General features: G+C 44.8%; 1 protein-coding gene across 5 annotated transcripts in view; it reads right to left on the reverse strand.

The window, feature by feature from the left end:
- Window positions 1–4,252: 4,252 nt before the first annotated feature.
- POFUT2 (protein O-fucosyltransferase 2) overlaps window positions 4,253–27,177 on the reverse strand; it is a 44,616-nt gene continuing 21,691 nt past the window's right edge. For all 5 annotated transcript variants that reach the window (XM_044978434.1, XM_044978435.1, XM_044978431.1 and 2 more), the window contains exons 5-9: window positions 21,645–21,711; window positions 10,610–10,735; window positions 7,809–7,989; window positions 6,668–6,791; window positions 4,253–6,441 (exon numbers count right to left, since the gene is read on the reverse strand). In XM_044978434.1, the coding sequence (XP_044834369.1) occupies window positions 6,288–6,441; window positions 6,668–6,791; window positions 7,809–7,989; window positions 10,610–10,735; window positions 21,645–21,711 (652 nt within the window). In that variant the 3' untranslated portion in view covers window positions 4,253–6,287. The remainder of the gene's footprint in view (window positions 6,442–6,667; window positions 6,792–7,808; window positions 7,990–10,609; window positions 10,736–21,644; window positions 21,712–27,177) is intronic.

Genomic DNA, 27,177 nt, shown 5'->3' on the forward strand with positions numbered 1-27,177 from the left:
AGGCAAAGGCAACCGGAAGAGAAGGAAACTGCAGGGTTAGAGCATGCTGTCTCCTAGCCACAACCAGGCCCACCCCGAGAACAGGTGCCAGAGCCATGCAGGCTAAAAGGGGGCATGGTCAAGAGGGCAGGGGAGGAGTCAGGGGACAGCCTCTACAAAGGACACATACCTCCCTGAAAGGAGTGGATGAGCTCTCTCCAATCCAGCCTACTGCTGCCCAAGTCAACACTACAACACATGGACCAGCCCGAGGAACGGAGCGCCTGCAGATAGCTGCTCTGGGGGCTCCAGAAATATTCTTGCTGCGATCTGGCACTATAGCTGCTCTGAGACTCTGAACAGCTGGAGCAAGATAGCTACAAGCACCCTCCCCACCTGTCTATCGATAGCTCTGTATGTTGGCTACGTGTGTCTGCAGATTCTCCACCAGCACGCCATGGAAATGGCTGCCCTCATGCTGGGGTTTCAGCCAGTCCATGGCTTGTTCCAACCATTTGTGAAGTATTGTAATTGAAGGACATCAGTCTCGTCATGCCTTTGGCATCCTGCTTACATGTCTGACAGCTCCAGTGCTATTCCTGTGGTGATGCAACCAGAGAGTGACTGTCTCACTCTCAATGCACTCCAGTGAGTTCAAACACCCTACCCAGTATTTTCAGCTGTCTCATCCCTCTGAAAATCAGGCCCCTCTAAAAGTCTCTCTCCAGGTGGGCACCAAAAATGGAGACACCCAAAATCACTAACATTTCTGAAAATCTTGGCTACTGGTAACAGCTGAGGTCTTCAGATCCAATTCCCCTCTCCATCAGCCAAATGATACACCTGGAGAGTTCACATGAAAGGATCCACAGCAGCTGCTACAAATGCACACAGGCCAGGTCTATTTGTAACCCAGGACTGTATACCCAGAAGCACGAGTTAGTACGTAGATTGGAAACTCCATGGCAACGCCACTAGGAACTATGATAGTTCTCAACAATGCCACTTCATTATCTCTTGATCACTGGGTGCTGAACTCCCGGCACAGCTGTAGAAGTTACAGAAACATGTTAGCAACATCTCAGATGGGAGTGTGGAGTGTTCTATGTTCAGTTCTTATGATCAGCAGAGTCTATACTAGTCCCTGTACAGGTTCTAGATAAATTTGACCAAACAGTACATCAACAGACATTCCAGTCCCAGCAGCTTTGAGGTGTCAGGTTTACACTGTAGGCCAGAGCAGCCGAACAGGATTTTATGCAGAGGCAAAGCACCCAGGCTGTCTTCAAGCTGCCCCCAGACCTGCACAGGACATTGTAACTGACTACTCCCGAGTGCAAAGTGTGTGCTGAAATGGGGTGCATTGGCATGGGTATAATCCTTCAACATCTCGGAGGCGTGAGTTAAACTGTGTAAATGGCTTGTGAGCAAGAAGGAATCTAATGGTCCCACCCCAGTCCCTGCTTTCCGTACCACAGCATCACTGTACTATTCAGCATGACTGGCACTCCCCGCTCAGGAGAGGGTCATGCTGTAGGAGATTACAGCAGGTGAGTTCCAGCTCTGCCAATTCGCTGCATCGAGTGTTAGACCCTCCAACTGATGAGAATGAAGCCCATTCATAAATAACAATGTTGTAACAAATCCATCCACCTACCCTTAAACACTGAAGATGATTCTATTCAACAACCATAACAAAAAAAATTAAATAAAAATAAAAATAAAAAACCCCTGCAATACAGAGGGGTACATGCCCTGGCAAAGAACAATTAAGTCAATGCCCACAAGATGGGGTAAACTCCACCCAAGGACATTCGTGCACACTCAGATATTGCAGGTGTGAACATGGTATGTGCTTCCTTCACAGGATGTTGTGCTAACAGCATCACACACATCTGCTGTAACAATGAAGGCTTATTATGCTCTAGTACAGAGGGGACCTCAAAATCACCACGCTGAGACGTTCTGCTTCCTATGTCTAAATAAACTGAGCAGGATACGAGATTTAAATCTGATTAAAGTCACTGGCATGTACCAATTACACCAGCATCATTAAACCACCACCCTTAAGGTTTTTACGCTGAGCCATCATCCGTATCTGAGGTGCTGGTTGAAATGCAAGCAGTTGTTACTACTCTGTGTGCAGACCCAGCTCAAAGGCAGTTTGATCTCAGACTGTCTGCCGTCACCACCTTGTGGCAAAAAGACTGTACAGCCATTCACTGGTCTAAATCAACCACACAACCCATTGCACATGAAATCATTTTTAGAGAAGCGATATTCCACTGGCCCCTGTCTGGTACGTTTTCCCCAAGGCTTTTATGGGATTACTATTCCTTTTATGATGGTGGTGAGTAAAAGATCACAGATTAGATCAGGGTTCCTTTCCATTTTTGTATCTTCCTCTGGAGTAACTTCCTTGGAATAAGGATGCAAAATGTTAACCGGTTAACCGATAAGCATCAGTATTGGTAAGGTATTCTGGTTAACATTTAAGCTCCAGCTACGGGACTTTGCTGCCGACCCACCCCTGGGGTCCCAGCTGCCGGCCCTGCGCCCAGGTGGCCAGCAGAGTCCTGGACTTGCGGGGGGGTTCCAAAGTGGATGGAGCTCAGCTGTTCTCAGTGGTGGCGGATGACAGAACAAGGAGCAATGGTCTCAAGTTGCAGTGGGGGAGGTCTAGGTTGGATATTAGGAAACACTATTTCACTAGGAGCGTGGTGAAGCACTGGAATGGGTTACCTAGGGAGGTGGTGGAATCTCCATCCTTAGAGGTTTTTAAGGCCCGGCTTGACAGCCCTGGCTGGGATGATTTAGTTGGGGTTGGTCCTGATTTGAGCAGGGGGTTGGACTAGATGACCTCCTGAGGTCTCTTCCAATCCTAATCTTCTATGATTCCATGACCCATGGCAGCAGCAGAACCCCGAATGCACAGGGTGGCAGCCAGGACCCGTGGTGTGGGGCCAGCAGCGAATGGAGTCTCAGGGTGTGGGGGCGGCAGCCGGGACCCCGGGCATGTGAGGAGGCAGTGGAGCCTAGCGGTTAAACTTCTAAGCAGTAAAATTTTAATAGTTTAACCGTGTACTTTTTTTAAACATTAAACAAGAACAGGCATAAAGACTGATTCCACAGCCTTCTCAATAGTGGCATTTTCATTATTTTAAACATGGTGGTGGATATTTTTGTGCACCTCTCCCTTCCCCTTTATATTTTCAGCAGTGAAAATTCCTATTTCCATTTTTCCCTGAGTGAAATGCAGAGAATGAATTAACCCTTGAGCTGACATTTTCCTACCCAACACAGAGGAGGAGACGGTACGCAGTGCAAGAAGCACAGCTGAGTTTTGGGACTAAGTTTTCTTGTTTGAAGCCAACTGAGCAGCCAGAGAGCAGAGAGGCAAAGCACCTCCGAGGTGGAAACATGGTGCAGCCTGCTACATAGACACATCCGTGTAAACGTATTTGGATCACGGCTGAAAACCACCCTGTTTGTGTACTGAAATTAGCTCCTGAGGCAGAACATATCCAGTATAGCAGCAACACACAGCCTGTGGCTCTGGGACCACGTGGACTGCTTTAGCCCTGCAGGCAGCTCTCATTTTGAGCTGAATGCTTCCCATGACAACTGTGCAATGATGTGCTCCATCAGGAACGCTGGCTAAGTGTGTTCCACCTGCACGTGCCGTGGGAGAGGCAGGGAGTGAAGACACTTGCTTTAATAGGTTAGTTCACAGAATACTGCCAGATTATCATCTGCACTCCACATTTGCGGAGGGCTCCTTCCTCACTGCCCAGCACCTTGGACAGCCGTTCACACCTGCGCAGCGTGCAAAGGGACCATAAATGGCACCAAGTCAGAAGGGGGTAATGGCAGCACAAGGCGCCAGGCAATCACAGCTCATAATCAGGGCAGAGAATTTCACCCAGTCAGTCCTGCAGTGAGTTTAATAAGTTCAAGTTGAGTTAGAGCATATTTTAAAAAGACACATCTGATCTCAATTTAAAGACTGCAAGTGACAGAAAATCTACCACCTCTCTAAGCAAGTTGTTCCAGTGATTAATTCCCCTGTCAAAAGTTTGCACCTTAATTCAGTCTAAACTGTCTAGTTTCAGCTTCCATCCATTGGATCTTGCTCTGCCTTTGTCTGCTAGGTGGCAGACTAGATCATAATGGCCCCTTCTGCCATTAGAATCCATCGATCTGACATGACAGAGCTGGGTACGTCACGTGAGGGAACCAAGAGCAGTAAGAAACATGGAAAATTCACAGAAGATACTACAAAGCATTTTATTTTTCATAAGAAATTGAGGTATACAGTTATAGGTATTCCTTTGCACAGCACGCAGACTACATGACAACAGTGTGCAACTCAGCTGGAAAAGGCACTGCTTGGAGAATACAAGGCTCCCACAAGCTTCAATTTGTCACTGGAAAGAAACCCTTGTTGTACAGAGATACAAATAAATAGCTGGTAACAACACAGGAGGCCTGAAATTACTCATTCTGAGGAGACTGTACAAGTTTTTCCGCACACAGCATAGGACAAGCCTGCCTGGCTGTCTGGGAGCGTACAGTAAGATTCCCAGGGAGAGCACAGGAAGGGTGTATTACTGAGCCCAAGTGGGCAGGCGTTAGACATGAGAAGAAGCCCAACGGGACACAGGAAGGAACCGAGAAGAATGCTGCTGATGAAAGAGGCGGGGGGTGGGCGAAGAGCACAGTAAGAGCACACTTGACAACATGAGGAAGAACCCATTAACTGCAGGGTGTTCTGTTCAAATTTAGAGGAAAAACATACTGCTGAACTCTGAAAACGACGGTTCCCCTTTTTCTTAAACAGACCTATCGGAGACCTCGCAGAACCATGAGCCAGAGTGAAACTGCAAGACAGACGTCTACCTGATGCACACCATGAACAAAATATTGCATGTAGCCAACTCTGAACAGTGAGTGTGTCAAAGATGTTAGACAGGCTTCATATTTGTAAGTGTTTTCTCAGACGGCCATTGCACCCTCTTCTGCCCACACTGCAGTTAATGTAACAGCTCCCCATGCCACAATGGCTGACAGAAGGGGGTACCCCACTACTCCGCTTCCATGTGCCCTTGCTGAGTGTGACATTTCAGTCCCAAGGGAGAGTGTCACCTGCATGCAGCTGTACAGGTTCACTTGGGAGATTTGATGGTGACGCAGAATTAAGGGGAAGAGCAAAGAGTCCGATGACCTTCATAATGGCCGGCCAGTTTTGGCATGTCTGAATTCAGGGATGGAGTCACACCCTGTAACGCTTCCAACTTGCACCAGGCCAGGAGTGGAGGGGGAAAGAACGAATACTCCATTCTGCTCCCCCTGTGCAGCTGCAAAACACCCTCAAGCCGAAACAAGCAGCTCCACGCTTTGCAAAGTTCTTCTTGCAAAGCAGGAAACCCCCCAAATGCTGTTACTATTTGCCTTGATTTGCGTGAGTTTAACACGGGAGGAAGGTGCTGAATGACAGCTCTGTACAATGACGCCTCCTGTAGTTAGAGAGAACATGTACATGACAGGCAGTGCACACTTCCCCTCGCAGCCCCACTAACCAGCTTCGGGGTTGCCACCGTAGTTCAGTCTTTATGGATTTTAGCCACTGACCCCTCTGAAAGGTGCTAGCTGTGACACTGGTCTGTGTGCTGGTAAAAATACCACCTATCCTTCCTTATTATGAATATGAAATGCATTTTTGTACCAGTCTGAAATGTTAAAAAATTACTATTTGATTTTCCCTCCAGAACTCCACATTCTGTGCACAATCTGCAGCCCTCACAAAGTGCAGGTTACAAAACCTAAATGTCCTCCTTGTAAACAGATACTACTACAGTGAGTCAAATAAAGCTGAGAAGAAAATAACCCCCTGAACATAGGAATGTGGTACAGACTATAGCTATGTTCTAGATACAGCACTTAAAAAACAAACAAAAACAAACTGTTTCAAGTTTATTGAGTGAAAACATTTTTGCTGCCTCCTAAAACAATGCTGGGCCTCTTCAATCTAAATTAAACATTTAGAGAGTGAGTATACTGTCCTGGCATACCAGCTACACCAAGAACCGAATCCTTACCTCACTTCATTTTGACCAGTTATATTGGTGCCTGGTCAGGAGAATGACCATGGTATCGCTACCCTGTTGTGCTTAAAACCCAGACTCAGAGCTAACACCAGGAAGAGGAGGAGGAGGAAGTGGTAGCTTGGCTAGAAAGATGTGTTTCCTGTGAGTGTTCTCTTGGTTTGGTGAGCTCGCCACTTACTGCAGTCCTTTGGAGTGGTGTTATTAATAAACAATTTTCCAGTGGGTTGGCTGTTCACAGTTTCTCTCTTTCTCACCACAGAATCGGTTGTAAGTGTTCTTGGGGTCAAATCCCAGGATCTCCCTTTCCTCATGAATCCGGAAGGAAAATGTTGAAACCGAGGTGCCTGTAAAATACCTGTGAAGGAAAACAGAACTAGTTATTGGAGAAGGGTTTGTTTTTAAGATAAAAATAATGGCCTTATCAATGTGTAATCTGTTTATAATGAGTTATCTGTAATCATATACACAGACATTACTGCATCTCATTCAGTCGCATTATTTAGGTTTGCAAGATTCAATAATTTTAAAATCTGACTTCACATACAAACCTAACAGACACGGACAAAAATCAAACTAGCTACCTAGCATGTGCACAGATCCACTGGTCAATAATTGCTATTCCTCCATCTTTGTAGAGTTCTAGCTCCTCCCAAGTGGGTTCAAACCTCACCATCTCAGGCAGTAATTTCTTGAGCTCTTCAGTCTCTGAAAGGAAAAAAAATACCATAAGCCACCCGGCACAGTACCGTTCGAGAAAATGACTAACCTTGTCCTATACCTACATTCCACTGAACAGTGGACAAAACTGGCAGAAAGATTACAAAGCAGAGGAAGCTCAAAACTGACCTAGGATTGTAAAACACTTCTTGCTACATGACTGGGCGGTTTTGGGGGACAGGTACCAATGAAGGCGTGTTAGGCACACATTGCATGGATGAGATAGCAAATGCTGATGGAGGGAGGGGGCCTGGAATTGATGGGCCTGGGACCACTAGTCTCACTTTCTAACCCTACAGAAACAACAGGCAGAGAATGATTGGACATCTAGGTTATATGCCACAATGGCCTCCCCTCTCAGTGCTTTTTTAATGTCACCCGTGGAATCATATAAAGAAAAGTTGCAGTGGAAATGGGAAAGAAGAGGAAGAAAAGACAAAAATAGCCACCCCTTATTAGGAGAGACTATTAAAAACAATGTGAGATGTTTTCCTGTGAATTTAATGCATATGAAAGGTGCTACTTTGACTGGTCTGGAGAAAGAGTCTTATTCTTTCCCAGAACAGGTATAGCATGGCCAGAACCTCCCTCCTTTACCAATGGGCCTCATCCCTACCCATAAGAGGCTAACACTATGGCTGATGAGAGTTCAATCTCCCAAAGCTGCTGGTTATAGCTAGTCACGATGATAGTTTGCACTATGTGGACATCTGCTCCTGGGAACCAGACCAGAGCATCACGCTTGTTTCATGCAGATGGCCAAACAGACAGCGTGAAACACCCAGTGACTACTTTCTAGGCACTACCTATTTGGGCTGGATTTGAACGGTCAGCACGGAGATGAAAGGCTCCAGCCCCCCTTTCAATTTCCTGAGCTGTTCACTCTCCCAGGAAGGCTATCAATATTCAATAATCCATGAATATGAAATGACAACTGTTGCCACAATGACCAATCTCTATTGTGAAGTACGACCAAGGATTAAACAGGGTTGGAAAGCTGCATACCCTCCACAATGGCATCAGTAGCTATGAAAACTCTCTTAAGTTTATGCTTCTCCATGAGGCTGCGTATTTTCTTCACTGCTCCATGAAGGCTTGGCACATCTTCTCTATGACCCCAGATGAAGTCTTTTCTTCTGAGGTGAACCCCAAGGTATGGCCCGCCTACCGCAGTGCCCAGCTTTACCTGTCAGAGAACCAGCAGGACACGGTGTAATCAAAATGCACTGGTATCAACTCAGAATGAAAAGGGTCTTGAGTACATGAACACTTGCGCTGCAGTATGTAAAGCATTGTGTTAATCCAACTAAAGCGAGGTGCTGTAAGGTGTGCGTTGACAATATTTTGTAGCACTTACGGCTGATTCTGTGTTTTGATATCTGGCAGCAATGAATAAATAAAACAGGCAAGACGGAGAGAGCTGTTTATAAAGATCTCAAATTTATCATCAAAGAGGGTCCTCATTAGACTAAAGCAGCGACTGACAGTTCTGAAGAGAACCCTGCTCCATCCAACAAGATGCAGAACAGTAGCCCGTCATGGAAGTGGGTGTGGCAAACTGTGCTCAAAGCGGCACCCTGGAATCCCCATATTCACCACTGTCCTATAACTATGATGTGTTCTGCACAACGTATGCCTTGCGAGGTATCATTTTAAAAGTCTTGATCTGTTGAACGTTAATATCCTGTGGATTGTATGTGCTATCAATGTATGGGAAGTTATGAAGTTTTGCTATGTGTGTTTGCGGCAGGGTGAGCACCTGCTCCAGCCCTGAAGTGGCTGGAAAAGCCCTGCAGAGGGCTGGGGCTGGGCAAGGGAGTAAAACCCCGGCTGACTGGGGGAAGTGGCTGCAGCTGGGGCCACGCCCCAAACTGAGCGGCAGGGCTTTATAAGAAGGCCAGGGCAGCCAGAGGGAGGAGTCTCTCTCTGGCTGGAGAGGGAGACAGGCCTGGCTGCTGGGGAACTCACCCAGGGGACTAGAGGGAGGCAGGGCTGGGGAAAGGCTGTAGGAGCTGGGAAGCCCCAGGCTGCAGGGCCTGGTCCTAGGCCCACCTAGGCATTAGGCTTGCAGGGGGGCAGCCTGAGGGTGGGTAAAGGCAGCCAGTCCAGACCCCTTGTCCCCTGTGATGATTGGCTGATACACTGCAGTCCGCCCCGGGGCGCGGGGGCTAGACAGTGACTGGCAATAGCCACGACTGAGGCAATGTGAGGATAGGGGGTGGGGTTCCCTGGGGTGGGGAAACCCAGAGACTGTGGGGTACTGCAGGAGGCAGAACCCTGAGATAAGGGCACTGGGGTCCTGGGAGGGACACAGGGGCCAACGGCAAGCGGATCACCAGCCTGCAGAGGGCGCTCCTGGGTCGAAGAGCTAATTCCTGAGGACGACCAGCAGGAGGCGCCGCAGGGGTGAGTCTGCACCGTGCTACAATGTTACTGAAATATGTTGTGAGGCTGGGAACATCCACAACCAGCCTTTCAGGTGCAACAGTGGAGGAGCCAGATGCTGCTGACAGCCCATTAAAGGACTCCACACTCCCAAGGACTATCCCTGAAACCATGTACAATGGAGACTTCTCCGAGAGAGCACCGCGACAATGGAGACTGCTTCACTCACCTCATAGCAAAGGAGCTTTCCAGCAAGCTGGAAGAAACTATAAAAGAGGGGAAGTGACATCATCACTTGGCCTCACTCTGCCCCAACTCAACATGCGGAAACACATCTGAAAGACTGAACTGGGGAGGCAGTGCCAGGCTAAAGGAGAGTTCCAGCCTGTGTATGGAAGATCTGTAACCTGCTTGTATGATCTATCAGGGTGAGGCTGCTTGATTCAAATCCTTTCTAGTTTACAGAACACAGATTGTGATTTTACTTTTATTTCTTATAATAATAATAGATATACCAATCTCCTAGAACTGGAAGGGACCTTGAAAGGTCATCAAGTCCAGTCCCCTGCCTTCACTAGCAAGACCAATTTTTTTTACCCCAATCCCTAAGTGGCCCCCTCAAGGATTGAACTCACAACTCTGGGTTTAGCAGCCCAATGCTCAAACCACTGAGCTATCCCTCCCCCCTTAGGTAACCAACTTTGATATCTACACTTATTACTTATAATCACTTAAAATCTATCTTTCTGGAGTTAATAAATCTGTTTTATGTTTTACTTAAAACAGTGCATTTTGGCTGACGTGCTTGGGAAATCTGCTCAGGAACAAGAGCTGATGCATGTCCTCTCCACATTGAAAGAGCGGTGGGCTGGGTTATAAACCTATACTGGTCAGGCTTCTGACCAGAGCAGGTCGGTATAGCCCTGGGGTCCTCAGCTGGGGAGCTGGGAGAATTGGCTGGAGCCTCTCTATTGTTAGTTCATGAGTGGCTAGGAGAAGCATTCATGTAACTCAACTGGGTGTGGCATTGCCCGTGGTTGTCTGTGTAAGTGCAGTACCTGGAAGGCTTTGCAACTTGTCACAATATTACAGTATGAGAGGGAGCCCAGGTTGATAAACCAGAGGGCTCAGCGGTAAGCCAGTTCCAAGTTGCACCCAGGGAACCCATCACAGTGGGATCATACGAAACCTTGCAGTGCTGCTCTCTCACACAGAGTTCAATTAACAGGATCTGAACTGATTGGGCAAACTTCGTTCCAGAGCACGGAAAACCTTGGAAGGGCAGAGAGACTACAGATGCTGAGTGCTAGAATCATCACATTCATAATTACTTCCCAATCCCTCTCAAAGTGCAGTCAAAATACTAAACAAATCTATTGGATACATCTGTTACAGGAAAAACAGACTACAAACTACTTTACCTTCATCTGTGTCCAGTCCTCATTGTAGTCTGTCCTGTCTGCCTCATCAGTGGAGTGAAGGTATTTCCTCCTAAACTCATCCCCCACCACACGCAGGTGTTTAGCAAACACCATACTTCGACGGGTCTGTCAGGATGAGAGGAGATACTGAGTGACTGTCTGGGAGTAGGGAGAGAGCTATAAACACGTGCATGTGAGAAGCTGCTTTCATTTAGAGCTCCTGGAATGGGGTTACTTGTAACACATTCCGGCAATGCTGCAAGGTAACAATTTCCAGCATTTAAGGGTACTTTTAACCAAACTTACATCCCATATACACAACTCGTCACTGCAGGAATGTTCAAAAGTGCCTTTTAATAGCTAGACCTACAAACTGGGGAAAGAGTAGAGATATATCTACCTTGTAGTTTAAATTTAGTAATTTTTAATTTTTGTATAACATTTCAAAACAGATCAAGTATAGTATTTATTTTACTAACAAATGTGTTATCAGCACCTAGCCAATGACTAGTGCATCTGTTACACAAGAGTCCACAATGTTTACGTTCCTTGTGCCAGCAGAGGGTCTGTCAGCCATTCCCCATGGTAGCAGAAAGATCTAAGCGTTAACACATTGGTCATTAAACTAGGAAAGCTGAATTTAGAAATAGTTTTCAGTGAGGTTCCTGTTCATTAAATCCAGCTGAAAAGAGGTCACAAGTGATTTGTCCAGGGTCACACAGTGAGTCAGTCAGTGGCTTAGATGGGATTAGAACATACACAGCTCCCCGTTCCTTACTCTAGCCACCCCACCATATGGCTGCCCTGTTAAGTGACGAAGGCATTTCTTTACCAGATCAAGTACAGAAGTCGTGCAGCTCATCTTGTGGAAAGACTTGTTAACTTGCAAAATTACTACTGGAATTAAAGAGGCCCTAAGACCTCTAGCCACCCAAAGCCTCTAGCCACCCAAAGCCCCAATCACATTAAAAGGGAAACTGGCAAAAATGAAGCGATTTCCCCATACCTGAGGGTATTAATACATGTCAAATGTGTTTTGTGATACAGTTGCCATCTGGAATCCAGGCAAAGCAGAAGCATCCTTCTTAGTACAAGCGTACAGTACTAAGGAAATCCTCTGTTACTGACTTCAGTTAACCACAATAATCAGAAGTTTGGTCAAATTCTTGATTTACAAGAAAAATGATTTTCCCCATTGAGCAATGAACACTGCATGAAAAGGCACTGAGGATGTTTGAATTTATTTTCAAGACAAAAATCCATTGGCACTTGGCATAAAAGCTTCTCTTCTCTCACCAGAGCGGTGAGATTCAGACAGGGCTAGTGTAACCCCACAGGCTGCCCTGAGTGAGGGACCGTGGACAGCCGCACTACTCCAGGAGCAGAGCGAGAACGGCCTGGCTGCCCTGAGTGAGGGACCGTGGACAGCCGCACTACTCCAGGAGCAGAGCGAGAACGGCCTGGCTGCCCTGAGTGAGGGACCGTGGACAGCTGCACTACTCCAGAAGCAGAGCGAGAACGGCCTGGCTGCCCTGAGTGAGGGACCGTGGACAGCCGCACTACTCCAGGAGCAGAGCGAGAACGGCCTGGCTGCCCTGAGTGAGGGACCGTGGACAGCCGCACTACTCCAGGAGCAGAGCGAGAACGGCCTGCCGTTCCCATGAACAGTTGCTCAGGTCTCTTTTCCCCTTGCTCTAGCAGTGAGGGGGGCTGGTACGGCCTCCCTTTTCCTGTTACAGCTGACTGCCCTGAACTCCAGCCACAGCAGTGGGCTGGGCACACAGAGAGAGCAGAGCCAGGGCTCCTTCCCCTCCATACCCCTGTTGCATCGCAAAAGAGCAGGAACAAAGTTCAGCATTCAATGTGATCCCAAGCAGAGAGAGAGAGAGCATGTGTGTGTATGCATATGCGTTTATTCATTCCCAGCATGCTCTTATATACAATATGGTAAGCAATCACAATTGCTAATTAATTAATTAAACCCACACAGCCACAGCTGTAACCCATAGGGTAATTATCATCCTACTTACAATTAGCTGGCCAATGAGAATGAGCCCAAGGCCAGCCCTTCACACACAGTTCCCAGCCCAGAAGCCTAAACAATCTCAGCATCTCACATTCTATTCCCACATCTCCCCCCTTTATTCACAATCAAAAGAAGAGAAAAGGAAAACAAGATAAAAACATTCGTTACAAGTATTTCAATCATCATGTGATCGGGGGCAGGCACCAAGTCCTACTCGGAGCCCACATCTCCCCCCTTTATTCACAATCAAAAGAAGAGAAAAAGGGGAAACAAGATGAAAACATTCGCCAAACATTTCCAACTTATAACAACATAACACCACAATCTATCACAAGCCAAAATTAAAACTTTATACCTGTTTTCAAAAGTTACTCTATTTAGTAGATACGATCCTTAACATATAACCCCAAAACATCGAACAAACAAAAACAAGACACAACAGTAAATTCTGCAGGATTCCCCCCTCTCTGATCCCTCAGATGTCAGGCGATCAAACTGACACTGAGGGTGGGGGGAGGTCCTAGACACATCAAACCACATAACAACACAACAATAATTCTGGCCAGAAAACAGACAACACGAAACATAACAAAAACACAAGACATAAATCTTAACTCTAAATAATAAACACAAAATTTCTTTCAGGCACAGCAAAAATCATTTCAAACAAGTAACTCATTCACGGAGGATCAAACAGGAAAAGTCCTGACAGAGCTAACAAACAGTTCTCCTCCGGGGGCTCTGGTTCCGCGGCGCCTGGGCGCGTCTCGTAAGGCTCTCCGGAAGACGCAGCCAAGGCCAACCCACTTCGCCGGTATCCACCTGGGACCTGCATCAGTGGCAACACACGCATAACCCCTGCCCCACGTTAGCAAGTCAACTGGTCCTTTCCATATTTGCTGCTGATAATCAAACCATTTGACCGAGGGTCGGGGGGCCGCACCCTGCTCTTCCCCAGTCATCCCGCTGACATGTTTAATCGCGGGGGGCACCTGGCTGTTTTTACCAAGATGTAACCAGTTAAGCACGTAAAGAGCTTTCAGCAACCGAGCGGCAGGCGTCTTATCCAAGGCGTCTGCCCGCTCACTACAAATCCCCCCTTTCTGTCTTAAGAGGAGCGCCTTCAGAGAGGCGTGAGCACGTTCAATAATAGCTTGTAGTTTGTCTGCTTCAGCCTGAAGGGCTTGGACAAGCAGTTCTTTGGCTTGTAGCTCTTTCTTAATTTCACTCAGCTCAAGAACAGCAGCTCTATAACGACGACGGTCATGCGCTGCACCCACCCTGGCTGCCGCAACCTGCTCTCCAAGGTTATTAACTTTTGACTTTTCTCTTTCTAAGGCAGTCTGTGAGGCTTGAATAAGTTGCCTCATTTGCTGATCCTCCTCCTCTTTACGCTTTAGGACTGCTTGAACCCGGAAATTCAGCTGCACCAGGTCTGCCTCTCTCTCTGCTAGTATTGTTTCGGGGATGTTGCTGTGCTCTCGCAAAGCAGTGTTAGACTGACCAAGACCAGTGAGCTTCCCCCGTTCATGTTCCAGTTCGAGGGCCAACTTCTTGTTTATTTCTTCTAAACGTTTCATCTTCCTCCTGAAACCTCTAGATTCCTGAAGCTCCTGGCTGGTGAGTGAAATTACTTCTTGCAACTCTGTCTCCAACATCATCTTACTGTGGCTAACAGCCTGCAGCTCTATCTCCAAAGCTTGAATCCTTTCATGGGAAGCCTGGTTATTTCCTCCATCAGCGATTTGTGCTTTTAGTTTGCTCAGCTCCAGTTCAGAAGATTCCTTTGCAGTGAGGGCTTCCTGCAGCCGGCGGCTAAGAATGCCAACTGCATTCTCATAGGCTTTATGTTTTGCCTTCATTTCTTTCTGTGCACTGGTCAGATCTAACCCCAGACGCTTCATTTTTTGTTTCTGTTCAGTGATAGCCTTTTTGGCTTCCTCTTGCATTTGTTCTACCTGTAGTTTTAATACCTCATTCGCCTCAGCAAGAGATGTCATTTGTTCTTTATCAATCTGCAAAGACTGTAGCTGTATCTCCATGTCATCCCGTTCTTTTTGCACTGACTGGAGGTGGCTTTCTAACTCCACCATCTGCTGGTGAACCTGGGATACTTCCTTCTGAAGTCTTGAGCGTTCAACATCAATGGACTGCTTTTCACCTTGAAGTTTCAGTAGCTCCCGTTTTAATTCTTTCGCTTCCAAATCCAGCCGCTTCTTTGTAGATTTCAATTCACTAATCAGCTGGTCCTGTGAACTTGCATCTCTTCGATAAGCTTCCACCATTACCTTTTGCTGTAGGAACTGCTCCTTTACTTTTTGGTCTGTTTCTTCAGGCTGGCACTTTCCTGTTGCAGATTTTCCACCTGGCTCAATTGTGCCAAGATTTCTGATGCTGCCTCAGTACTTTCACCTAAGAAGTTTACTCCTTCATCAAGTTCTTCTTTGCTTGCTTTTGCTGCCTGCAGAGCTACCTCTAAGACAATCTTCTCATTCTGCAAATATTGGATCGTATCATCCTTGGAAATAACATCACCCTGGAATTCCTCTAACCTGGCCACCAGCTCATCATATTGAGTCTGTAGGTCATTTAGGGACTGCTCTTTGGTGTGCAATGATTCTTGGGTTAAGGTGAGCTGCTTCATGAGCACTAGATGCTCTTGCTGTAAAGATTCAAACTGCAGATCTCGCTGATGCAGAATCAATTTAACCTGTTCCAGTTCTTGTTCCAGTGTTACTGCAAAATCAGCCATTTTCTGCAGTTGTTCTCTCTCATCCTCAAACTCCTCCAGTCTTCTCTGCACGGTGAGCCATACTGGACTCAGGGAGAAAGCCTCCTTATCGCCCTGAGCCACCGATTTCCAAAGCTCACAGCCCAGCCGCTCCCAAACAGTTTTAACGGAAAGTCCCCTTCTTTGTCCCCACCGCAACAGGCGGGATAACGCATCAGAGGCCGCCGCTCCGTGATGCGTATCACCGTCTTCTCCTCTGCTGACGCAGCGGTTCCCATATTAACTGCTCACCTCTGAGTTCGGGTGTGCCTCCCTTTTCAGACGCCCTGCAGCTTGCCGCTCAACACTGAGCTCAGGTGCGCCCCTATTTTTTTTTTTTTTTTTTTTATACCAACGGGTTATTTCTTAGACCTCAAAGTCATTTTACAAACACAAGGTAAAATCTGCTCCATGCAACATGCTTCACTTTTGTTTCCAAGTGTAGATTCGCACGTCAGAAAATATTGCTCCCTTATAAACTCTCACACATACACAGGCTTTTGACTGGCTGACTTCTGCCTCTTCTCCTCCACACACACGGATTTTTTTCCAGGCCTTTCTCCAATTTAAATACAGATTCAAATTGCCTGTAAGTAACAAACGCACGTAGCTCCCGTTCCTATGACTCCTGATCTCTCCTCTCTCTGCCACGCTCCAAACTTGCCAAGAGGGAGCCGCGCAGACACTAGTTGAAGATTCACTGAGCGCACCCAGGCTGAGCGCGGCATTTCTCACTGGAGCTTTCGGAAAAGCCCTTGCAAAGGCGTTTTGTTTTTGTTGCAGGTGACACCAGAGCCCTGTTAGACTCCGCTGCCCCGGGAACGCCGCTCCAGCGCCTGTGACAAGCGCCTGGCAGGGACGATACCGCAAGGCATCAGCGCTGGCTCAGGAACAGGGGCCAGGTGGGACCCGAGCCCCCCCCCCCCCCGCTCAGCCCCCTGCCCGCTGCGTCTTCACAGCGCCGGGAAGTTTTCCGGAGCGCGGCTCCTCCGCCTCTCTCCCCCTCCTGCGGCGGGGGATCTTGGATGCCTTTTTTTTTTTTTCCCCCTCAGGCCAGCGATACTATGGCCCGCAGCTTCTCCGCCATTTGTTGCATCACAAAAGAGCAGGAACAAAGTTCAGCATTCAATGTGATCCCAAGCAGAGAGAGAGAGAGCATGTGTGTGTATGCATATGCGTTTATTCATTCCCAGCATGCTCTTATATACAATATGGTAAGCAATCACAATTGCTAATTAATTAATTAAACCCACACAGCCACAGCTGTAACCCATAGGGTAATTATCATCCTACTTACAATTAGCTGGCCAATGAGAATGAGCCCAAGGCCAGTCCTTCACACACAGTTCCCAGCCCAGAAGCCTAAACAATCTCAGCATCTCACATTCTATTCCCACATCCCCCCTGCTCGCAGTGTGGAGAATCAGGTGAGTAGCCACTAGGTGAGCACTCTGCTAGTGCTTCTAATGGAGCACGAGGAAACAGCACTGCCGGGGGATTGTTCATCTGTGTGCCCCTCTCACCCCACCCCACCACAGGGCAGCAGCCTCCAGTGCCAGGTTTTTTTTCCCACTTGTTATTGCAATAAATAAACAAACACAACACAAAGCTGAGCCACAGGCCAGCACAAAGCGGAAACAGAGTGTTTTACTCCAGGAGGCATGCGAGACTTATACATAGAAGTCAATGTAAACATCCCTCCACTGGCTGTGGGCAGTGCAATACATCAGTGAGAGAGACTCTGATTAGAGAATCTGTGGCCTCCCTACTCCCACTAAAGATGCCAGTGCTGTTATATCTTTGGCACTTGCATTTTACATTGTGACAGCTTAATTCTGTACATACAGCACTCATGTACTGGGAGATTAATTTATCAATGATCACACGTGTGTGCTCTCAGTGCTACAAAATACATAATAGAGAAGAAAGTGTGAACCTTCGCTGTAGTAATTTCAGAAGTTCACCTCCTCTGTGCAACGGTTAGTCCTCCTTTACTAGGAGTATTCGTTGCAGACATGTGGACATCATTAGCAGTGCAGTCATCTTTGACACCTAACCTAGCTTCTTTTCTCTTTCCTTCTAGTTTGCTACGGTCTTTAAAAGCATTCCTTTTGTTGGGCTGCTCTCCATTAGCGAATATGCAAAGGGACTCAATCCCACCAATGTTCTACTTCAACACCTTCCAAAAGAGGAGACCACCGAAAGGGCCAGAGCCAGAGATTGTTGGGTTCCCCAGAATCATCTTAAGAAGAACTCCCTGCCTCCATATTACCTCTACGGCCCAGGATTGCCTTCATGGGATAGCACTTCCCTTTTCAGGACTAAACACCGTTACTCCTAACCCACCTTGGGACGTCTTTCCTGGTACAGAACCATATAACCCACCCTTCAACCATTAAGATCCTTCAAACTAGAGTTTCCGGCAGCAAACTCAAATCAACTTCCACTGAAGTCAACAAGCATCTTTCCCTTGACTTTAATGGGAACTAAATCCAGAGCTGTGAAAAAAAAACAAACAAGTGCCTATTATTCAAGTGTCTCTTCTCTGACCCCCTTGTTTTTGAACTACATCACTGAAATATGTACAGGAACATAACATATATAAAAGCATTTTGAGACTAGAAACATTAGGCTCCAATTTCAATCTGAAAAAGAAAGCTATTCTAAAAGGTTAAAAAGGACATGATGAGAATACTAAAGTTCTCAGTCATACCACTTAGGAAACAATAAAGCAACTAGGAGTCCGGTGGCACCTTAAAGACTAACAGATTTATTTGGGCATAAGTTTTCTTGGGTAAAAAACCCACTTCTTCATCGCATCTGAAGAAGTGGGTTTTCTACCCACGAAAGCTTATGCCCAAATAAATCTGTCAGTCTGTAATCTCGTTGTTGTTGTTGTGGATAAAAACTCACATGGCTACCCCCTGATAATAAAGCAACTGTACCTTCTAGAAGCCCAGAAGGAAACAGGAATGGGTGGAGTGATGAGTGACTGGAGACAGCAGCAAAATCAAATGTCATTGGATGTTGAAGAGGGGAGTGCGTGGAGTTGCATTGTTGGGGATGTGGGGCTGATTTGTTACAATCTAGAAACATCTAGAAGGTGGGTGGGGCATCTGTTAACATGGTTGCTCTACAAAGTGGGCGAGTTATCTTACTTTCCAGTCCTCATGGAGTTGAATTTATTTCATAGTAGTGTCTCATTTCAACTATAGTAAACGTGAAAGCTGCTGATCAATACTGCAAATGGGTGATTAGTGTTTAGGGATCTTCATATCAATGAATTAATTTATCTGACTCAACATGCCTGAAGATGAAGGAAGTGATTGGATGACTGAAGTAATGAAAATAGACAATTTTTCTAAGTAATTATTCTAAATGGAAACATTGTCAAGAGAGGTCACTCTGCAAGAAAACAGCAGTAAACTCATTTCTTTGGATCCTTCATGACCAGCTGTGTCACTTAACGAAATCTTGGCTATTCAAGTGGAAGAGCACAACACTGATGATTCTGATGATTGTGCAAGTGAGACATTTACAATACTGCCATCATCATCAAAATGTAGCCACAATTATTTAAGTTCCTGATCCTGGTAGTCCAGCAGCTCTTCAATGTTCTTCTGAAACCACCCTCAGTCTCAGGGATGGATGACTGAAAAAAGTATTGATGCCTCAGTTCTCAGTGACACTAGGGGGGAACTCTCAGGTAGGCTGTGCATCTGTATTTGCATTCAACTAGTAAGTTGAAATATGAAACTAGCACAAGGAGGACAAAACACAGCACACATTTTACACAACAAGGGACTCTACAGAGAGGACTACACTTACAAAAGGAACTGAAGGAGGTCTGGACAAGCTGCTGACACTACTGTCACAGGTTTCAGAGGGGTAGCTGTGTTAGTGTGTATCAGCAAAAACAATGAGGAGTCCTTGTGGCACCTTAGAGACAAGTGGGTTCTAGCTCACGAAAGCTTATGCCCAAATAAATAAGTTACTACTGTCACAGTTGCCATGCAATTCTGTCTTGACCCAATTAACTGGAATCACACAAGGATAAAATCAAAGGGGCATTTCAAAGATGCTATGTTACCTTTCCATTGTTGCAGGTGCAACTGATCCCAACTAGAAAGGTGACAGGAGGAGCCCAAAACAGGATGATGATGGAACAGTGCTGATGGAATGTAATTATTAGTTTTCTTTTCTTCCATCATTTAAAAGTAGAGATCCAGATTTCTACCCAGAAACTATGTTAGCAAAGACGTTTGTATCTCACAAGTTTGTTGCTTCAAAATGGTGCAAAACTGTGAGAGTAAAATCACAGAAAACTCGTAAAAGACCTGCATGCCTGCCTAGCCAGCACACTGTTTATCATGCAGGTTTTTAGCACTTAACAAGGTCAACACTTGGTAACAGAATATAGTAGATGCAGAAAAAATAAAAGTGATACACAAAACGGTGGTAGAAACCTCAGTAGTTAGCAGATATGAGAACCTAGGAACGTGTTCTTTTTGTAGGATTGCAGGCTCTTTGCTTTGGCCAACATGTACAACTTTTTGTGTGTGAGAAATAAAGTAGCTGATGGTGGGAATCACATAATACGAGTTTTGTGTTCAGTGCATAAAACTTGCAAACATGGTCGCCAGCTGGATTGTGTTGGTGAAAAAAACAACAACTCTCTTTGGATGAGACTCTTAGCTATTGACATGGTACGAGTGCTAATACTTCAAATGCTGTCCCATTTACAGGACCTGGATATCTGCGCTGTAACCCCCACACAAGTTCAAATCTCATGCACTGGGATCATTTTACACCTCTTCTATATTTTGCTACTCTGATAAAACCAACAAACAGCATCAAGTCAGATGTTTTATCACAAGTGAGTCTAGCTCACAAGAACAGATACTGTCATAAAAAAATTATAAAATTATAAAGCAATTTATTCAAACAACTGCCCAGCCATAATGGGACAAGCATTTTAAAATATTAAACATTTAAATTTAGTATTTTTATTATTTGCATTTTAATACCAAATTTCTTGATGACTGAAAACATCCTTTGTTACTGATTGTATTATATATGGCAAATATTGTTGTACAGTATTTTGCTGCATCAGATGATCTTCACAAATTCTCTATCTATACATCTATATCTAGGATATCAGCTGGAATTAACACAGCTAGAACCACTACTCCAGAAGAGTAAGGGAATTCATATGGTAAACATCTCTCTAATTAAATTGATGGCTATTAAAAAAACTGTTTAAAGTAAGAACATTCTCCAGCAGATTATGAATTTTAATCAAGCAAATTTAGGCCTTAAAAGTCTATAGTGCCTGTATCAGAGAAGATACATTATGACACAAATGGGTTTTATGTCCTATTTTTTACAGATTAGTATTCAGTCTTAGAAATTATGATCCATCCACATCTCTTTATTATGGGGAAAGTTTTCCCTCACAAGTAATTCATGGTTTATTTTTTCTGAATTACCCAAGAAAATAATTTGCTAACTGGTACTACTCATGGGTTTAAGTCAAGCGCCTGTGTGTTTGCAGGATCAAGGCCTATGATCATAATTTGTTTGCTCTCTCCAGCAAGCTCACCTCCTCTTGAAAATTAGAAAGCAACTGTAATCATCTGTAAACCAAACCTGGCTAGATTTTTAGATCTAAGAAATTCATGCACCCATACCAACTGAACTGTACTCTCTGAATTGTGTACATAAATCTAGTTCAGCTTCACAAGAAACAGGAAAATAGAGAACATTCAGTCTATCACATCACAACCACTGATTCAGTGACGAAAACCTTAACATTCCAACCTTGATGCCTCCCATTAAAAGGCTGTGGTTTAGAATTTCTGAAACACTCGGGGTTGACCTAACTCTACTCCCAATGAAGTCAGGAATTAGGACATTGTTAAGCATTTTGGAAAATCCCACCTGAAATGTTTATAGTCTCAGGCCTGTACCTGTAAGGAGCTCTGTGATCAGCATCCTACTGACTTCAACTGCGCTCCAAACAGGAGCAGAAGTCCACTCACAGAGAGCTCCTTGCAGGAGCACATGAACATTCTACACATCCTGCTCCATCAGCTGGCAATATACAACGTACAGATCATCTACGAGATTGGCTGCTTCTTGGATTTCACAGCAAAATCATTAGCAACAAACACAGTCAATACTAGGTTTTTATTAATATCAAACAGAAAATCTGGAGAAGCTAATTAAAAAATACTCACATTCCAATAATCTCTCCCTCCGTAGTGGTCATGAAGGAGGTTTTCAGCTCTGTCTAACATCACTGACCTGTTAAAAATCATAAAGTTGAGTACAATTCCCTTAGAAATATAACTTTCATTACTATGTTTCCTTATACAGTAGCAAGAGAAGCAAAGACTGCCCTCTTTGTGCATAGTAAACATTGAGTGAAACACTTTCCTCAGCATGTTGTATTTACAGCAACAGAACGCTAAGCCTATTTGGTATAAGGTAGGCATTTCCAAATTGTGGCCCAGGGACCACTAAGGGCTGTCTTGTCATACAGTGCTGACTCTCCTCATAATTGACTGCTAAAATTAATTAAGGTAATGAAATATAAATAAAAACTCTCCTAATATTACGTCCCATGTAGGCACTTTACTCCTGGGGGGATTCTTTGCCAAAAAATTAAAAATTCTGCTTATTTTGTCAAAATAATGCAATATAATCACATCAGTTTCAATTGTTTTGGTAATTTATTTAAATTGCAATACAGAAAAAAAAGCCACAATAACTATTCAGCATTTACTAAATACATGAAAGTTAATTTACAAATACTTGGTAGCTAATACCCTGCATTCCAGTTATAATCCTGGATCTTCATTTAAATTATACTACAGAATGAAAAAAAAAAAAAAAGTAGAATCTAATTTTAAATTGCTCAGACTTTCACACATGAAAGTCAAATTGTCCTGGACCTGGCTGGGTACTTTGGGAAGTGCTTGCTTCTGATAGTCCTGACATTTTTTAGACTGCTTGGTAAATGTTTTATTTGCCCTCAAAGTCTTTTTTTTTAAATGGGTAAATTAAATAAAATAAATCCTGAGCTGTAAACTACCCTATTGTGCGACTTTGGCACAGGAAAAAAGTGAGAAAGCAATAGATCTTCCAAGCTGATTCCTTTACTCTGGCAACATAGGGACCTTAAAACTTTTACAGGTTTTATGTTCCTGGGGGAATTGACTAAGTATAGCAACAGTTATCTAACAATAGGAACATTAACAATGTTATTAAGCAGGCAGACTGCTACATTTCTGCCTCAGAGAATGAGATCAATTAACAAACAGGCAGGCTGCTACATTTTTGCCTCCAGGACAGAGCCTTCCTCCTGGATAATAAGAAGACCTACCCCCACCACGCCCCCTGCAAGCCCCAGTAGAAAGCAAGAGGGCAGAGTCTCTCCTGCTTGTTGGCAGGCATGCACGCCCAGCCCCGGCCTCTTACGGTGATCAGCGTCTCCCCTGCAGGCATGTATGCCAAGCTTCCTCTCACCCTGCAGTGATTTGCGTCTCTGAGGCTGCTCCAGGCACTCTGGAACAGACGCGCTCCCTGGGCTGCCAGGGAAGAGGCCCGTGTTCCACCCCCAGATTTCTTGTGGATTTTTCTGTGAGGGGGGCACAGAAATATGTGGGCCATGTGAATTCTGTGTCCCCACAGGGGCCCAGAATTCTGTCAGGAGTACCATGTGCGATCACCTCGTAGCCCTTGGCAGCTACTATAGGCGCTACTCCTGAATTCTGCGCCTCTGTGGGAAGACGGGGGGTCTACATTTGTGGACAGGGTAGGGAGTGAGCCACAACACATCTCTCTAAGGTACAGTCTATACTCTAAACACATTTGTGAGCCCCTTGTGTGACAGGACCAGCCCTCAGGAAGCAAACAAGAGAACATCTCCAATGAAGAGAGGATCTGGTCACCCTCGTACATTTTAAAGGACACTGAGTAAACTACCACTAAATAACTGGACAAATTCAAAACTGGAAATAAGATGTAAATATTTAACAGTAAGAACAATTAACCACTGGAACAACTTGCTGAGGGGTGTGGGAGATTCTCCATTACTGATCATTTTAAAATCAAGATTAGAGTTTGGGGCAGCCAGAAATATATGGGAAGTTGTTTAGGTTTGTAGAATGAGCACACTAAGTCTGATCCAACTCCCACAGAAGTTTTTCTACTAAAATGATAAGCAGGTAAATAGTTTATCTTAACATTTAAATTTGAGTCATTAGGTATCAAAGTTAAAATCCAATTGAGCAGTTCACATCCCGGACAGTCTTTGTTTTAGGCCTTCTACAAACTCAGGAAGATAACACAGCATCATTTATGCTTGGCTTACATTTGAAAGGTTGTCTTCTGAACCATACAAGGTAGATATTTAATTTCAGTTTTTAAACAAAAGTTGAGATTCTGGGAACAATTCTGTGGCAGAGGGGTAGTGTCTGTGACAAAATCCATGACTGCAGAATCAAGAAACACATGGGGCCACAATTATCTATATTTTAAGCTGTTCATAAACTTATGGTAAGGTTCTGTTTTAGCTTAAATTGACCAAGTTTTGTATCAGCCCAAAGGTGATTTAAAATAAACTGGAACAAAAAAATTTCTGAGTTATGAAAGAGTAACAAAACCAAACCAATCACAACCTCCCCCTATTTCCTGCTATAATCAAATGTAAGATCTTTGAATATTACATGGCAGCTGACTTTTACAAGTTTAAATTTTGTGGCTGACTAGTCCTTACTTAGGATTAGTCTCCCAGCTAGTTTGAAACAAAGTTGTATAAAACTAAAAAGATGTTAGACACATAGGTGACAATTTCAAATTGTTACTTACAGTACTACATAACAACGTGCATCATATCAACTTTCATTAGTTGCATAGGTATGGTTTTGTGATGTTACTTTGTTGTGAAACCACAGGTGCATAAGATTTCAAATACAGATCCATAGAATCTCATAGTAAAATCAGTAAAGGTTTAGTTTTACTCTTACCATTTTCAAAGAAAAAAGTGAAATGTGGTAATATAAGATTGAGGTTAAAATTGTAAACATCCTAAAGAGAGAAAACACAAGAGAGTTAAAGCTCTGCTTGTACTACTGGCTCGCATAGGACTTATGGGGTATTTTGGATTGCTAATTATGCTGTTAAAGCCAACATTAATACATACAGAACCAGTTCTGTACTTTAATACTATGCAACTCCCATCGCAGCCTGGGGGAACTGTACGTATTTATCTACACACGGAAGGATAATGTGAAGATGAAAGTTGAGAAAAGCCTTGAGCCTTACTATATTTATCTTTCCATTAGTGTGTCCTTTTATGAACTCCATGTGTTTAACTATGAGATTAAAGTAAACTCATTCTGTGTGTGTTAATCTCATTGTACAAATTCTATAACTACTGTTACCTCAACAGCAAAGCTAATCAGAGATGTCTCTATGCAGGTCACTTATGTTCTAATATTGCCTGGTTGTATTTAAAGGTTATTAGTAAACCTATCGTGTATGTTGATCCAGGAGGTGCCTGACAGCATCTACTATAGTTAAATCACTATCTGTGGTGCTTCTTCATGAGTGCCTCTTACGGAGAAGGAGGATGGCCTCCTGGATAAGGCACTCGATGGGAGGCAGGAAGACCTGGGCTCCATTCCCAGCTCTGCCACAGATCCTCTTGGGCAACTCAAGCAGTGATATTTTCCAAAAGTGGCCAGTGTTTCTTGGTGCTAACTTTGAACCTGCTTTGAACTCTGCAACTCCAATTGATATGGACAGAAGCAGCAGGCGAGCTATACCTCTGAAAATCAGGCCCAAAGCAACTCAAATCGGCCATCTGAAAATTAGCATTCATTTTTGAAAATGTTGATCTTACTCACTGCTCAACAGTTGGCAGTAAAAATAGATATAGTTATGTTTCTTAACCCCCAGGGTTGCTACAGGTATAAATTCATTATTTACCATGTACTCAAATACTGGATGATGGAGGCTACGGAAAGGCCTATAAATAAAAGATAGATACACTATTGCTATTACTCAATATAACTGAAGACTTAGCATCAGGAAACCCACACCTATGTCTTGTCAGCTTGTTAAGAGGAGAGGGAAGGAGAGACAGTTTTCACTTTACTTGTGAAATCAGCAACATACTGATAATTGTTGAGTCAGCAATGTCCAAGTAATTATTTCCCTTCTTGACTCATGGCACCTCATAGAACATGGTGAGAGGGATGAGACAACCTGCTCCCACAAAAGAGATGGAAGATGAAGGGGGGGACAGTAGAATCTGGTTGGGAAAGAGGCACTGGGTGAGGGCAGGTTAAGCACTGCTCCTGGGAGCTCAGGGGAACCAAATGGAAAGAAACTGGCCCTGAGCTTCCTCCTGCTCCACTTCTAGAGAAGGGGACATCGGTCTACAGTGCCACTAACCTCAGCTGTCCTCCCATCAGGCTACTGCTGGGAGGACATCACCTACTGCTAGGAAAGAAATGGACATGAATTTCTTGGTCTGCCCAGCCCCATCTCTAACAGTGGATAGGGCAGAAACACAACAAATCTGAGATATTGCAGCTCTGCCTCCCAAGCCTGCTGTGTTAGTTCACTCTTGACAGCGGATCAAAGAGCTACTGCAAAGACAGCTGAGGACAAGCTGGAAACAAGGTATATATACCTCAACAGGGAGAGACGGAAGGAGCTTGGGACTGATGCTTTGCACAAGTGTCTCAGAGGATGTTCCCAAATTATGGCTACCTTCTCTTAAATGCTACAATCAAGGTGAGTGCAGTGAGCAGGGCTGAGAAATGAGGCAATAATATCACATGTAGTAAGTATGTAGTCAGATTGTAAATTGACTGTGGGCAGGGTATTTATCTCCTTGTTCAGTACTATGCTAAATACGGTAAGGATGCTCAAACAAACAGCAGCAACCAACACTATGGAAAAAAATCTGTGCATTTTTAGACTTCAAGTCAGCTATAATTTGGAGCTCTGATCATAGAAATGTAGAATATCAGGGTTGGAAGAGACCTCAGGAGGTCATCTAGTCCAACTAAACCATCCCAGCCAGGGCTTTGTCAAGCCAGGCCTTAAAAAGCTATAAGAAAGGAGATTCCACCACCTCCCTAGGGAACCCATTCCAGTGCTTCACCACCCTCCTAGTGAAATAGTTTTTCCTAATATCCAACCTAGACCTCCCCCACTGCAACTTGAGACCATTGCTCCTTCTTCTGTCATCTGCCACCACTGAGAACAGCCGAGCTCCATCCTCTTTGGAACCCCCCTTCAGGTAGTTGAAAGCTGCTATCAAATCCCCCCTCACTCTTCCCTTCTGTAGACTAAATAAGCCCAGTTCCCTCAGCATCTCCTCATAAGTCATGTGCCCCAGCCCCCTTATCATTTTTGTTGCCCTCTGCTGGACTCTCTCCAATTTGTCCACATCCTTTCTGGAGTGGGCGGCCCAAAACCAGATGCAATACTCCAGATGTGGCCTCAACGATGCCGACTAGAGGGGAATAATCACTTCCCTCCATCTGTTGGCAATACTACTACTAATACAGCCCAATATGCTGTTAGCCTTCTTGGTAACAAGGGCACACTGTTGATTCATATCCAGCTTCTCATCCGCTGTAATCTCCAGGTCCTTTTCCGCAGAACTGCCACTTAGCCAGTTGGTCCCCAGCCTTTAGCAGTGCATGGGATTCTTCCATCCTAAGTGCAGGACTCTGCACTTATCCTTAT

The sequence above is a fragment of the Mauremys mutica genome, chromosome 10, assembly GCF_020497125.1.
Source record: "Mauremys mutica isolate MM-2020 ecotype Southern chromosome 10, ASM2049712v1, whole genome shotgun sequence".
Lineage (NCBI taxonomy): Eukaryota > Metazoa > Chordata > Testudines > Geoemydidae > Mauremys > Mauremys mutica.